General features: G+C 45.4%; 1 protein-coding gene across 1 annotated transcript in view; it reads right to left on the reverse strand.

Annotated features, from left to right (window-relative positions):
- The window catches only part of QNG1 (Q-nucleotide N-glycosylase 1), a 401,288-nt gene that overhangs the window by 300,950 nt on the left and 84,029 nt on the right, over nucleotides 1-16,309 (reverse strand). Inside the window, exon 2 of the mRNA XM_069625865.1 lies at nucleotides 8,171-8,514. Within this exon, the coding sequence (XP_069481966.1) occupies nucleotides 8,171-8,507 (337 nt within the window). The 5' untranslated portion in view covers nucleotides 8,508-8,514. The remainder of the gene's footprint in view (nucleotides 1-8,170; nucleotides 8,515-16,309) is intronic.

The following is a 16,309-nucleotide window of genomic DNA, read 5'->3' on the forward strand; positions in this document are numbered from 1 at the left end:
GTTGCCTGGAACATCGAGTTGAGCAGGGCCGAAATAGAGGAAGCGATCGCAAAGTTAAAATACTCTGGAGCAGCTGGCCTGATGGTTTAACAAACTTAATGTTAAAGAAACACAAGAGGCCACCAGGGGGTGTAGGCAAGATGGCTGCCTGAGCTGTATGCTCTGTCCCTAGCCCCAGGAAATCTGAGGAGAAAACTATGAGAGAGGGTCCCTTCACGCTCCAGAGGAGAATGAACCAACAACGGAACCTAAGACCTACAAAGAGGCGAAGTCTCGGGACTCCACAGCGCTCCATGTCCCTGTAGCAGCCACGAGGCACCCCTCCCCCCAAGCCACGCAGCACACGGCGGCGAGAGTCAGCGAGGAAGCCCCGACACTGAGCTTGCAGGGACACTGTGGCGGAGTGCTTCACTGTTGACACACCGCCCCGCCGGGCGCCGGTGCACTCCAGCAGCGAACCATCAAAGAATCTCAGAGGAGACTCTTGGGGCTGGTGGCACAGCCAGGACGCTGCGGGTACCCCTCCACCCCCACCCCCATGGCTGCTTAATATACGGCAGAAGGAGAGAGTGCGCCTGCCGGAACCACGACGGGGAGAGAGGTACGAGGGGCGCCGAACCGCCATCCCTTAGGCGCGGGTGGGGAGGCGTCCCGCCCGCCGAACAGGCCTGAGGGCTGCCACACGGACCGCACAGCATCGACAGCCGCACAACACACAGCAGGGAAGGTGAGCTTGCCTGCCGGATCGCCAGAGGGTGAAGGAGAAGCAGGGAGACCCCGGGCCATCACTTCACAGGCTGACGGGAGGCTTCCCCACTGAACGAAAGGGCAATCACACAAGCCCTACAGCACCAACGGAGGAATCCCCTACCCGCTCCACTACCGGCCTTAGCTTCTCCCAGCCCGGGCCGACGTGGAATGCGCCCATAACATCGTAGGCTAGGAGAGCACAATCAGAAGCTACATTAAAGGTGAGGAGAGCGACGCGGGACGCGCCCCCCCCCCACAGGGGGCTAGACTGCAAACCCAGTGGGCCTTATAATACCCGAGGGGCCCCGGATCAAGAGACTGTAGGGGGCCAGCACTTAAGGGGGAGAGCCACATGCCCTGATGCGCCACTGAATACCGGAGGACCCTGCAGGAAGGGTAAGAAGCGGACACATAACCAGAGGGGGTAAAATTGGGTCCACCACCCGTGTTTCTCGGGGCAGTCCCCTCGCAAGGTGAACTGGAGGCTGAACAGTGAGAGAGGCAGGAGATCAAACACCCAAGATCAGATCTAACCCCATACAGTGCAAAGAGGCTTCTGGTGAAGGGAACGCAGTGATCCTGGGGGACAGCACACAGGCAAGATGGGGAGACAGTGAATGACCTGCAGAGGTGGTGTACGGCAGGAGCAACCACCAGATTGAGGCCCAGGGGACGGACAACCCAGGTCCACCACAGTGCCTTCCAGCACCCACTGGGGCACTTGGGAGGCATAATAAAGAAGGGCCCACTCCACGAGTCGTCAGGTGGTTGACTTTCACATATAAACATTCATCCTACGTCTGGAGTGGGGGCTGGATTAAGTGGTCTCTCCCAACAGAGACTAAGGCAAAGCCCCCCACGAAGTGCGAGGAGGCTGTGGGTGAAATTGCCCGCAGATGGTGACACAGCTGACACTCATTGGGGGACGTAAAACCAGTGGAAGCCCACCCCAGAGAGAAAGCAACCGCAGGAGACCCCCCACTGTGCAGCAGGCCATTTCCAACCATACTGAGACGCCCCTTGCCTCCTTGAACGACAGGCCTCACCACTTGCAATCACTGAATTTGACCCAGTGAGGCAGACCCGCATCTCAGCGGGACTACGCTACACCGGTCTGGTGGGCACGGGTGTGCAGAGGGGTGAGCAACCCATGAGCTGGAAGCTTGGCAAAGTACCAGTTCCAGGCAGAGGACACCGGGATGGAGACCGGGGGTCCCACAGCGCCCTTGGCGGAAATTACTTCCATTCAAAACAATATCCAAACTATCCATGAGGAGATGAGGGTAATAAGAACGGCCATGGGAGCCAAATTGGAGTACCTCACGGCCAAAGTGACCACGCTGGAGGATCGAATGGATGGGGTCGAAACCAACCAAATGTCTACTGGCTTCCTAGAGACACAGATGGAGGCAAGATTTCTGGAGGCGCAATGCCAGGAGGGAGAGCTCTGGCTCAAAGTAGACGACATGTAGAACTGCGAGAAGAAATAATCTACGATTCTTCGTCCTGGCGGAAACGGAGGGCGAGACCCTGCTCAGTCTGGAAGGTAAAGTGCAGGACATAATACGGATTGCCCCTGGAGCGGACGCTGGAGAGGGGGTCATGATAGATAGAGTCCATCAGGCTGGGGGGTGGGGAGTGAAAGGCCCTCGTTCGGTGTTGGCACACCTGCACTACTACAGAGACTGTATGGCACAGATCATGGCCGAGCGCGGGGGGTTACACATTCTTTTCCCCCCCACGTCAATCATCTACAAGAATAGACCTCTTGTTGGTATCGGAGGAGGGTGAAGGGGAGGTCGGGGTGCCATCTTTGAAATCTATCACATGGTCAGACCATGAGCTTGTAGTGATGGATTGGAGGTTACCCAAGGCCTGGAGGAGTTGTAGATGACGATGTAATGACACTCTGATGAGAGACCAGGTATTCAGGGAGTTCTTGAGGAAGGAAATAAGGGCCTAGTTCGAGACGAATGATACTGGGGAAACCGATCTCACAGTGGTGTGGGAGGCAGCGAAAGCTACCTTCCGGGGCCTGCTCATTGCGGAAGGCTCTCGTAAGAAACGCGAAAGGGCTTCTGATTGAGAGTAACTTCTGCAAGGAATTGAGAGCAATGCGGTCGTACCCCAATCGGAAGGAGGTAGACAGGGAGGCTCTTCTAGGGGAAATGAGGGATATGAGACAGGCACTACACACGGTCCTAATTGGGGAAGTGGTTAAGAAGATGAGGTACACATGTCAAAGATATTATGAGAGGTGGCACAAGGTGGGGACTCTACTGGCACCCAGGACAAGAGGCTGTCGGACAGAAAGGAGGGTTGCAGGCACTCAAGACGCGGACGGGAGGAGGCTGACAGGTGGGAGGCAGAGATAACAGGGGTGGACGTGGGGAAGGCTATCAAAAGATTAAAGACAGGAAAGGCCCCGGGGGAAGACAGCTTTACAGCCGACTTCTATAAGCAGTATCAGTCCTCACTGGCGAAACCCATGGCCAAGTTGTTCAACCAGATACGGGGGCAAGACACAATGCCCCCAACATTTCTTCAGGCCCTGATAACGGTGATACCGAAACCCAGGAAAGACCCTGAAGACTGTGCCTCCTACAGGCCATCTCCCTCTTAAACGTGGACACCAAGATCATTGTCAGGATTCTGGTGACATGGTTGGAGACGCACCTTCCCCGGTTGATCCACCCAGATCAGGTGGGATTAGTGCTAAATAGGCAAGGGGCGGACAGCATGCGAAAGACTCTCCATGTGCTGAGCTCGAGAGCAGTACGGGAGGAAGGGGCGCTCCTCCTATCTCTAGACGTCGAGAAGGCTTTCGATAGGGTAAGCTGGGCCTTTATGGGGGATCTCTTCTCATCCCTGGGAATGGGCCTGAGGTGAACGGGCTGGCTATCAGCCCTATATTCAAACCCGGCTGCGAGAGTTGTGGTCAACGGGAGAGAGTCAGGACCATTCCCATTAGGGTAGGGTAAACGACAGTGATGCCCCCTATCTCTGCTCAGATACGCGCTAGTTATGGAGCCATGGGCGGCGTCCGTCAGGGACAACATGGGGATCAGAGGCATCATGGTAGGGGAAGCACACTGTAAGATAAGCCTGTTTGTGAACGACGCACTCCTCTTTGTGGCCGAACCATCTCAATCCATACCGCAAGTGCTGCGCAGCATGGAGCATTACAGGAATATGTCAGGCTTCAAGGTCAATCTGGGTAAATGTATGGCATTCATAGCAGTGACACTATCTGACATGGAGAGGGAATTTGTGGCAGGGCTACCCATCAAGGTACAGAGAGATGCGTTCTGTTATCTGGGGATTAAGGTCACACTAAACCCCGGAGACTTATTCGCCAGTAACTTCCTCCCCCTTTGGTGAGGAGTAAAAAGGGACATTGAGAGGTGGACTGGACTGGGATTCTCGTGGATGGCATGCCTCAATTCAATAAAAATGATGTTTCTCCCCAAATTCCTGTTCTTGTTCCAAATGCTTCCAACACCAGTGCCCAGGTCTTTTTTCTAGAGGTGAGACGGACTTTGCTGCAATATCTCTGGGCAGGCAAAAAACAGGATCTCATATGACACCCTGATAAGACCAAAGGAGGAGGGCCTTCCCGATATGGAGTTGTATTATAAAGCATGCAGGTTATGGATCCTAGTAGACCACTTTACACCAGGGACGGGGAAACAGTGGGTGACAATGGACAACAAGGTACTTTCCCCGGTCACGCTGGACGAGTGGCTGTGGGTCCCCAAAGCCCGCATCCCAGGGAGAGTCCTGCGACATCCAGTGCTGGGGGTCCTGTGGTCCGTTTGGAAAGAGACCGGTGAATAAAAGTGGCTCACATTGTGACCTTCGCCCCTAAATTGCATCTGGGCTCCCCCTCTCAGTGACGAAATTGAGGAGCCGCTTGCGTTCCAACAATGGTATGAGGCCGGGCTCAGCAGAGCAGGCCAGATGTGGGACGGGGAAACCTTTCTATCACTACAGGGATTGGAGGAGGCTCTGGGTCTGGACAAACTATCGCCCTTTCACTACCTACAACTATAGGGGGTCCTGACCGAGGAAAGATGGGGGAGAACCTGAAAAGGGAGCTTACTTATTTTGAAACGTTTTTGATTTCACAAAAAGGATCCAAGGGTCTGATATCCAAGCTCTATAAATTGCTCCTCATGGCAGCCCCGAGGGAACCTACTCCCGCAAGAGTGAAGTGGGGACAGGACCTAGGTGGTGATATTGATGACATAAGGTGGGCTAAAATGTGTAAGTAGGTTAACCGCTCGATCACGTCACTCCAGTATCGACACCAGGCCCTGAAACTGCTCCACAGATGGCACTACCCTCCAACGCACATAGCTCAGATGAGGGAGGGTTACAGCCCAAACTGTTGGAAATGCTGTACTGAAAGGGGAGATTTGATACACATGTGGTGGAAATGCCCAGTGGTGCAGACCTATTGGGGAGAGGTCCTATCATGGATGAAAGAGGTGGACGGGATCCAGAGGGACCTCTCACCGTGGCTTGTTTTGTTCCGTGTGAGTGTACAGGGGGAGACTGAAGAGGCACAGGGTCACATGTTTCAGGTAATGATGGTTGCGGCTAAGTGCTGCCTGGCCCAGAGATGGAAGAATACACGAATGCCGAGGAAAAAGGCATGGACCACCAAGGTCCGCACGATATATCATATGGAGTATCTGACCCATCTCATAGATAAATCTAGGTCCAACATTGAGGGGCAGTGGCTTCTGTTCTTTGAAAAGTATGGGCCGATGGCCGGATAGGGCTGGTAAGGGAAGGCATGAGGGACTATGTGGTGGGGGTCTCTGGCGGGACTAGGAGGTCCGGGGAACGAACTGCCGGTAGGGGGGACAGAGGGGAAGTGGTTGATTCATGGGCTCTAGGTTCTAGTGTGCACAGCAGAGACATCTTGATTCTGGATAAAGAGACATTGCAATGCGCCCGACTTGTGTGGACAATCTTATTCAAAGGATCCATGACAGAGAGGGGTTGGGGGAGGGAAAGGCGGGACAATGTTGTAATCAGGTGGAGTATACATGGAGTCATTGTTATTCTGTGTTGTTATGACCAAAATGCTAATAAAACTTGATTTAAAAAAAAAAATGAAACACACTGGCCCACCTTTATTGAAACCCTATTCAAGACAATCTCACTGACAAAAATAATTCCTAGTTTGTGGCAATCGGCGCTAGTGGTGCCAATTTTTAAAAAAGGTGACCGGGCATATCCATCCAACTACCGTCCGATTGCCTTTCTTGATGTAATTGGAAACATTTTTGCCTCATTTTTGCAAAAATCTCTGGCAAAATGGCCAACGGAGGCAAAGATCATTGATGACAGGCAGACAGGCTTCACTAAAGGCGTTGGAGCTGAGCTAAACCTCACACTGCTCAATCGTCTGAAAATAGACGCTATGAAAAACAAAAACCTTTTTTTGGCATTCGTCGATCTACAACAAGCGTTCGAAAGGGTAACTAGAGCGACTATGTGGAAGAAACTGGAAAAATGGGAGTGCCCAGCAGACTTACTGCAAATCATCAGACAACTTCATTCCAACACATCGATTCGAGTCAGATTGAATGCTGAGGGTGAGCCAACTCAAAGTATTCCAACGGAAAGGGGCTTAGGGGGTGTCAAGCAAGGCTGACCACTTGCGGCACTAATTTTCAAATTATACATCGCAGATATGCCCGAGGCCCTTTCTGAATGCAATGCCTTTCCACCCAGAATAAATGGACACCAGATCAGTTAGGCAACCTACGCAGATTATTTGGTTCTGGCCGACACCACAAAATAGGCCTGCAACAACTATTAACGAAGCTTGAGGTTTATTTACAGGAAAACAACATGGAAATGAACGCCGAAAAATCAAAGATTGACGTTTTTGGATCGAAGCAAGGAAAAAAAGGGAAACATTTTAAATGGTTCACAGCTGGGAAACAACTGGAGAGAACGCAAAACATCAGATACCTAGGAATTATATGCAATAAGAGAATGGCAGTGGTCAGAGGACCTGAAATAAAAAAATAACCAATTTAAAACTACAAGTTGCCAAATTACATCACAAATTTGGCAAATTTACATTCATCCCAGTACTGATGTTCTACCGACAAAAAGTGGTAGCCGCACTCACGTTTGGAAGTGAAGCAAGATTCAATATTAACAACACTCTGCGGAACCAGTTAGAAGGGCAGTTTTGGAGAAAAGTACTGCACCTGCCAAAAAATGTATCAATGGCCGCGATTTGCTACGAACTGGGGTTACAATCTCTTCGCTCAATAGTGCTGTGGAAATCACTTTGCTTATTCAGAAAGATGACAATGAAAAACACAGGCCCTTCTTATGAGATATTGTGACTGGATTAATACCATCAATATCAGAGTGAATCTGAAATCCAGTCTAGTACTTGGAGGAGAAGCCCAAGGAGTTAACCAATCCCAAGGTATTTTCATACATTTCCATCAAGATATCATCGGGACCAGTTTCTATGGTTGCGGCTGAATCAGTTACCAACTAAAGAGATGCTTTATCTAAAACACAATGGGAATACCCAAAATAAATTATTGTCGAGTCTGCATCCACCAAGAGGAGTCGTTAAAGCATTTGGTGGCCGAATGTTCTGCAATAAAGTCAGAACGAACTGTGGCATTAGGCAAATTTGCTCCATTAAATGGAAATAGGGACGACTGGTGGTCTGCTACATGGTCTGGTAACAACTACATGGTGTGCAGTTATAGACTATCTCAATAGACTATTGGCAACAGGAAGTATGAACTAAAGAATGCACAGAGTTTAATGAAAGTTGTGTTTGATGTCATTCCTTTCCCTTCTGTTTTTCTTCTAGCACATTTTGCCATCATTTTGATTTGTTATCGAAAAGACGATATGATGTCAATGAATGAAATAGGATTAATTTTGTTTTGTAAAAAGTTTTGTAATACACTAATACAATAAAAAAATAAATGTTACTGTTGCATGGGAAAAAAGATGTTATAAGTATAAAAAGATTAACATATTGACCAATTCGTAAGTACTTTTAATGATTGATTATTAGGACTGGGTAATATGCATTTCTATGGCTTGTTTCTTAAACCGAAATAAACTACTGTTTTGGTAGACAAACTCCAAATTTACCTTGCATTCAAACAGTGACAAAACAGAGACCAATGTTTGTAGAATCCACCCTACAATCTTTCAGTTATATCAGAGATCTATAAATAGCCCTTACCATTGCATTCTTCAAATGAAAATGTGAAACACAAAAGGGCTAAAAAAACATTAAAGAAGTCTACATAACACGATTTCCAGAAACTATACACATTTTTTTTTCCTGCAAAGACAACCAACAGAAGTTTTAAAATGAACAAGATATATGGCAGTAGTCCAATGGTGTACCAACCTTCATCAAGTGCTCGGTTGATGGCAGCACAGAGAGACCAGTACCCGCTGTATGTTTTACCCTTGTAGTTCACCAGACATTTATGGTCCTCACTTTCAGACCAAAAGGAAAAGTTGAGTGTATCAGAGAGGAAGACCCAGTTCACTGCATCCTCATCCACTGCTTGAGGGTTAAGTTCATGGAGGGATTTCCAACCTGAAACGGTGAGCTGATCGCTGGTGACTTTGCTGACCAACTTTTCTGCAACCTTTCTCACTCCTTCATGGTCAACAAACACATCTTTGCTGTTCTCTGCAATGAACTTTCCAGACTCTTTTGGACACATTGGAACTTCCATCTTTATTCTGAGTAGAGAAAATAAAAATGAAAGGACCACCAACTACGGGCTTCAAAAGAAATATAAATTGAAGCTCGAACATTATCCTAGATGATGACTTGAAAATGAATCCCCAAATCCTACAGTTGGGGACACGAGACTGAGGACGAAATGTTAAAATATCCATGCCAAAGGCTGTTTTCTCAGACATATGTCATCCTATATCTGGGACTACAACAACTTTTCATTCTTTTCAAGCTCTTCTGAATTGACTGGTGGCCAAGCACATTAGAGGATTATTCTAGGAGGCCTGATAAATTAATTCCAAATGCTCAGTCAAAGAGCTCCTAAAAAGTACAACTGGTTGAACAGGCACATCAGCTCTGAATACTACGCACACAGATGGTTTGGCTTCTCGTAACACATGCAAACTTGGCATACATATTTTGCTAATTTTGGTGGTGACATTTAACTAATTTGGGCAGGTGTTAGTGTAATTTCCAATCAGTCCATGCTTCACTCAACAGTTACCTGTGTAGCACACAACCTGTAAACCTATGGTCATGGACACTTTTGAATTCTGTTAATTATGTTGCCAAATGTTTACATTAAGAGCCAATGAGAAACAGTTAAACAGCATTCAAGAAAATGAAGTGGGAGGCATTGTCCAAGCATGCGTAGACTGCATGCTATATCTATGGAAAATTCCATTAATACAAAATAATTATCTGATCTACAATAAATATGTTTGTGAACAGTGTGCCTCTTATTTAAATTTCAATGATTAGACTGTTGATGTCACTTAACATTGCTAAATAGTTACACATTTTCACAAGGCTGGCAGAAGGAGGATTCACATAGAAAAACATAAGAAATGTTTCAGCAAGCACACAAGAATTCAGGAAAGTTACTTACCATTGAAAATCATTCTCTTAGCGCATGCGCTCCTTCGTACTATTAAACTTTGGCAACCCTATCCCTGACAAAAAGAAGTCTCTGCAAAGATCTTTACCCCTTCGAGTGTTTGTACGACTACATATTCACCATAAAAAAAGTGGTTTCATTTTGCCACAATGTGTTTTCCATATTTTCAGGACACAAGATCTCGGCTGGACAGTCGCCACTGACAAATGACAATTCACTCTTGGCAAGTAAGAGATGGTGTGTCGTGCTAATGTGTAGAAATAGCATACATACCATGGCGAGCGATTTTTATGTCTGTCTGGAAGCTTACAACATGAAAATGTTCACCATGAGATGTCTTAAAACGGGGTAGGGGATTAGGTAGTAAAGTCCTCTTCTTTCCCAAAAGTCCAGGCGACCCCAGGGCAAAAATGTTTTTTGTCCCTGCAGTATTGGGGCAACCAAAAGGTTAAAAGCCCTGCCACTTTTTGTCCTTCAGGCCTCCTTGCCCTTAGTAGTATGCACCCGGAATGGAAGACAGATTTTTAGGGGCTTATAATTAACAGTAACAAATGTACAAGAGAAAGTAATGCTCCCTCACTCCAGACCTTTTCAATTCCAAATGCATGGGAACAGATTGCCAAAAAAGAGTAAATGCTGGGGCCAGCCCAGGGCTTTTCCAGACAAAGCTAACATTTTGGGAGGATCGTACCTAAACTGTATATTCACTTTGGGGCTAGTCTTCAGACAGGAATATTTCTATGAAGTATCTTTTGTTCACATGGAAGTCATATAGAGCTTATAGACAGGGTCCTATCCCTAAAAAGGCACAGTGCTGTCTTATCTCTGTGAAAGGAACAAGCAGACGCTGTAGGGAGTTGGAATAAGAGAAAAGTGACAACACAATCAGAAAATTGGCACAATGATTTGAAACTGTGATTTGTATTGTGTGTGTAGCCTGAGGATATATTTTTTGTGGATTTGGTTGCCATTTAGGATGTTATTTATGTTCTGTTTTATGTAAATGCCTGTAAATATATAATAACATTTATTTTAAAAAAGTGGCGCAGGTCCGAGAAACTTTTTGCTCGTAGTATTCCCACCATTGCTGGCTAAAGGCCTCCGATATTAATTGACATCCCAGAATAAAGAAAGGACATCTGGTTTCCGATACAAAGTGGCTTCCAAATTCAATTGCCTCAAGGTGGGTCAAGGTGGAAAATTGAAACTAGAGTCGAAAGGGGAAAAAAACTGAAAGGAAATGGTCTTCGGCATCTTCCTGAACTATTATCTTTGCAGGACACGGCAAAGTAAGCTTTGGATCTTTTCTGCAAGGAATTGTTAGAAAGATCCAGCATTTACTCTGGCTTGTCAAATTACCAATAGGTATTTCCTATCCATTAAGCTTGTGAACACAACAGCCAGATAAGTTGTCCTTTCTCTTCAATTCTTCTCTGTGTTTTCCAGTTACTATCCCTCCTCTTTCATATCAGCTACAGTCGCACCTCTCCTTAAAAAAACATCCTTGGATCCTGCTGATCCATCTAATTTCTGCCCGATCTCCCTCCCCTCCCTTATATCTCAAAACTTCTTTAGCATCTTGCTTTTTCCCAACTGAGCTCCTATCTTAATCTTTATAATCTTCTCTCCTCTGACCAATCCGGCTTTCATTCCAGTTTCTCTACGGAATCCGCCCTTCTCTCAGTCTCTGACACTATTCTACACGTACGTCACTGTAAACCTTCTATTCTTGCTTTACTCTACCTTAGTTCAGCTTTTGACACAGTAGATCACGCAACACTTCTTTCTACTCTTTCATCTCTTCGGTTCTCTAACTGCACTGTCATTTGTCTCTCTTCCTATCTGTCTGACCGTTCATTTAAAATACCCAGGAAAGGGTCCACTTCCTAGTCTGAGTCTCATATGAATGGTGTCGTCCCAGGCTGTGTACTTGCCCCACCACTTTTCCAGCTTTGTACCCCCAACCCTCTTAACTTGACTTCCGCTTCCAGATTCATCTGTATGCCAATGACACACATTTTTACTTCCTTCTCTTCCTTTGATGTTCCTATCCACCAGCGCCTCTCCTTCTGACTACGTGGTCAAATACAGAATGGCCTCCCAGTTTCTCTGTCGTAACCACAAAATAACTGGATATTTTGTTATTTCCTGTCTCTCCTTACATTCCCTCCCCTCTCTTCCTTTTCCTCCTCTCGTGCTATCAGCAACCAAGTACGCAATTTTGGTTTTCTTTTTGATTCTTATATTCTTCTTCCCCAAAATCCTGTTGGTTCCACCTATTTATTAAGATAATCTGCCATTTCCTAACTTGTTTGTCTACCAAACTTCTTCTTCAAATTGTTGTTCCTTCTCGTCTTAACTATTTTTGCTTGCTGTGTATATTGGCCTTCCTATATACATTACGTCCTTCTGGTGTTCTAGTATGCATTCTGCTGTTCTAATCTTGTTTAACCTTCCTCAGTCTTCTCGAATCTCTCCTTTATTGAACCCTCTTCATTGGCTTTCTATTAATCTCCAGTATGAGTTTCACTTCCTTTGTTCAGTTTTTAAGAGCATTCATGCTCTGGTTCCTCCATAGCTCTGGTTCCCTGATCTATTATCCGTCCGGTAGCTTCGATCTTCATCTCGTTTTCTTATTTCTGTCCCAGTCCTCCATGTGCATCTTCCCGTTTTCATTCTTTCCAGCTTCTTGCCCCATCAGTGGAATGCCCTACTACTTGAGCTTAGCTCTTGCCCCTCCAATTCAAGAAGCGTCTCCAATCTCATCTACTTAAATCTGTATCTTCTTAATCATGTCTGATCTTATGCTTTGCCCTGTGAGTTGAGTTGTTACTTGGTTTTTGCTCTTGTCCTCCATATTCTTGTACCGTTTAATATTTTGTTCAGTACTTTGGTTTAAAGCACTACATAAGCTTTGTAAAATAAATAGGTTGTGCACACCCGACATAAGAGGCTAGTCAGTGACCTAAAGCAGGTCCGCCTGCAAGAGATGTAAACATTCACTGTATTTGTGGTGGGTGAAAAAGGTCAAATAAATGGCACACAGGTTATCTAAAAAGGTAAAGTGGCTGTCTCCAAGAAAAAAGTTGCAGGAAGATTGGAGAAGTGGTCATGCACTTGATAGAGACAAATCTACTAAGTATTGCTTTTCAAAAGATCCGTACTGTGCATCTCTTTCCATATGCAAAGTAAAGCATAGAAAATTGATTCACATAGCAGAAATGGTGTACAGTGGATGCATCCGGAGGGAGGTGTGACCCAAGAGTAATGAGATGGTTCCTGGATTTCCAACTGTTTTGCTTCATCGTGGAACACCAAAAGGGGAAAGAACAGGGGAATGTGCATTTTCTACATCGATTCCCTCTGAATGTAGATGGGAAAGTCACCACCATAAGGGGAAGAGTATGTGATGAGTCCCAAGGGAGAGGGTCCCTCCATCTGAGGCTCGGAAGGTGAGCCCGTTTCGCAAGACCCTCCCGAGAGGTTGAGGCAAGTAGGACCTTAACGGGAGAGACTCACCCTTTGGGGACAGGGACTCCAGTTCCTGTGAGGACCTCCCTGGGCCATGTACCATAGCTGCATACATGGGACTACCTGTTGGAACAAATAATGTAACATCTTTATGGTTGGCTGAAGGCAATGCAAAAGGAAATCCATTTATGAAAGAAAAGGACGAGGTCTCTTTAACAAGGGACGTATATTTCACAGGGACAAGTAGGAGAGAAGGTACAAGCCCCCTGACAACATTACTCTTTGTGGAGCTGGAGGGAAGGCAAGTCACTGAGCCTGCGACTTTCAACAAGGCAGAGAACGCCAGTATGAGATGCTGGAGGCCCGGCGTGTGTCGATGCGAGAATGGCATCATGCAGAAAGGAAGAGGAACAAGCCGTCTGGTGGTGGCATGACCACAGGTGCATTGTGGTGGGCAGGACGCCCGAAGAACAATGCCGAAACCACTGGTACAGGAAGTATCGAAAGCTTCAGACCACCAGCATGAGTGTAGAGCAGTAACCCGACAAGGAAGCTGGAAGGGGAATTGACGAAAGAGAGGAATGAGAAAACGCACCCGAGCAAGAGCCGAGCCATGCCACGATTCCCAGCAAAGAGAGAGGTACCAGGGTAACCGGGAGGCCATTGGAGCATCCTTATTAACATGAAACAAAACTCATGCCAGTCTTAAGGATGAGAAAATAAGACCAAGACTGCATAATTGGAGTTGGTAAGAAGTAACAAATAACCCGGTCACGAAAGAGGGTTATCATACAAAGAGAGAAACTCATCCGAGTCATAAGGATGAAAAACTAACATTAAGCATTTGTAATTGGACTTATAAACCAGTAATGAACAGCCTGAATACGGAAGATGGTAATCATATGTAGCGAGAGAGAGACTTGTTCCAGTCCTAAGGACGAGATGACAAAAGAGAAATCAGTTAAGAAAAGAAGTGAGGAGCCTGTAACAGAGGGGTTTAAGCAACCCAGTTGGGGAACAAGCAGAGACTGGAATCCAGTTCCATGGGAGAAAAGAAAGAATCCCTATGACCTCAGAATTGAAGGCTGGAGCAAGTCTAACCTAAGAATATGTAATGAGAAACAGGATACAAAGATCTTGAATAAACAAGATAAAAGAAGGGGTATTGTAAGACAGAAGTTATGATGAAGAAATCCTAAAAAGGGGTCAAGATAAACCCTCCTCAGGAAGGCCTAAATGTAATGAGAGGAAAGAATCTTCAAGTGATGACAAGAGTTTGAGAAGGTACTTGAGGGAATTTGCTGCAAATATAGAACCACAGAAAATACAAAAGCCAAGATTATTCTTGAAGAACTATAAGAATTGTTCTCAAAGACTGTCCAAGGAGATTATGTCGAGAAATATCTCTACCATAGAGAAAGACTGGAAATAAAAGCTTGTTGGAAGACAAAGGAAAAGACCAGGCGAAGACGAGACATTCTCTGGGTCGATTTAAGTTAGTTTAATATAGTGGTAGGGGCAGATAGAGTTATTTTGGACGGTTGACATTTTTACTTAAGACTTCCTGATGAGCACCTTTAGTTTCCGTAGATAGGTAGGCTATTGCCTTTAGTGATAGGAACAGTTAAGCCTTTTTCTTATAAGTTTAATAAAGGTATTGAATCATGTGTGTTGTGACCCAAATTCCATATATATACTTCATAATATCAATGATGACTCTGAGACATTAAGTAGGTCTTACTTCTTTTAAATGTCTAATACTAACTGCCTTCCAGCTCTCACCAGCCCTACATTCCCCATTACATTCTTCACGGTTCCCTTGCCCACATTCCATATTCTACTCAGCCACAACATCCCCCCCCTTACTTATCATAGGAGTTCATCATATACATTTGTTCAGTGTGTTCAGAGCCTACGTCTGTTCGATAATACACAGGGTTTGCTTTGCGAATAGAATATTCCTTCACGGCATCCCTTCACCTTCTTGTGTCCTTGGGTCTCTTCTCTGTTATTCCCTTTCTTTCCTTGAATCATGTGTTTGTCCTAAGTCTCTCTGTTCTACTTATTTGTCTGATGATGTCCGCTTGCTTTCATTTTCACTCATGAAGTCCATGCCTGGCTTCCCTTTCTAGTTTGTAAAGAGTTGTATCAGTCTGTGCCTGGCCTTCCATTTCCAGTTTGGAAAGAGTTGTATTGTCTATGTTGTTAAGTTACACTTTTATCACATCCCCACTGTACACTTTCCACTACATATTCCACATGTCATATCTGTCATACCTCCCCATTTCCTTTGTTTAAAAAAAAAAAATGTAAAACCTTTTTTTTTTTTTTACCCTTCGTCCTGCGCTGAATGCTTTATATCCATGAAGGTCACCCTCTGTTCTTTGACCACCAAGAAGGTTGCAGTTTGCTGCAGCTTGTTGTGCATAATCATTCACCTCCCTTCATTATCTCGGGTGAATCCTCCACAATCGAGTTAAGGTTGCTCGTTAGGCGTGTCTCTTCTTTATTTCATCAGTCTTAATTTCGTTTTATTTGCACCTTTATGTTTGTCTCTTTCTTTATTTTTCTTAACTTCTATCTTTGCTGTGGACTTAATAGTCCTTATCCTTTTTGGTCTTTACTTGTCTAAAATATTGCCGACTGTTATTACTTCTTTAGTTTGTGATGTGAGTCCTAAAATGCTTTGTTGCTAAATGCTAACGTGTTATTCTCCGAGTGACACGACGTAGCATTTCTTCACAGCTTCTTTATTTTACAGCCAGCGTAACTTGCATGTTTGCATTTCATATGCCGCTGCATTTACGATGTTCGACTTACTCATCGTCTTTGTTTAGAGGATGCATATTTCCTTAATGGTGCGGACGTTGCGACGCAAAATTGAAATCGTTTCCGTCCATGTACACCGCTTTGTTTATGTTTGTTAACGTTGCTATGACAACTCTTGTGATTTCTTTCAAGCAAACAAATATGGCGGCACGCTGCCATACGCTCTAAGGTCCCTTCCTCTGACCTTTGATGCACATTGCTATGACAATGATTGCTTTCAAGCAAAACAAATATGGTGGCACGCTTCCCTACGCTTTAAGGTTCTTTCCTCTCACCTTTGATATTACATGGCGACTTTCATCGCTCCTGGACTTCGATTCCTCGCGCTTCAGTGAGCTTCGTTACTTCTCATTCTTATTTCAAGAAATGCCTTTCTGGCACAGTAACTCATAAATAAACACACCTGTTGCCATCGATTGTGTTAATTACTAAAATAACAGTCCTAAGTGTTCATACCCGACGGCTGCGCAGCAGCGTACTAGCAATATTCATAATATTGCTATTCATAATACAATTCATAATTCATAATATTCATAATGAAAATCAAATAAATGTAGCGCAGTATAACGTTCGTTCGTTTCCTTAGATACGCATCGCAT

This window comes from Ambystoma mexicanum, chromosome 6p, assembly GCF_040938575.1.
Source record: "Ambystoma mexicanum isolate Mex_15411 chromosome 6p, UKY_AmexF1_1, whole genome shotgun sequence".
Lineage (NCBI taxonomy): Eukaryota > Metazoa > Chordata > Amphibia > Caudata > Ambystomatidae > Ambystoma > Ambystoma mexicanum.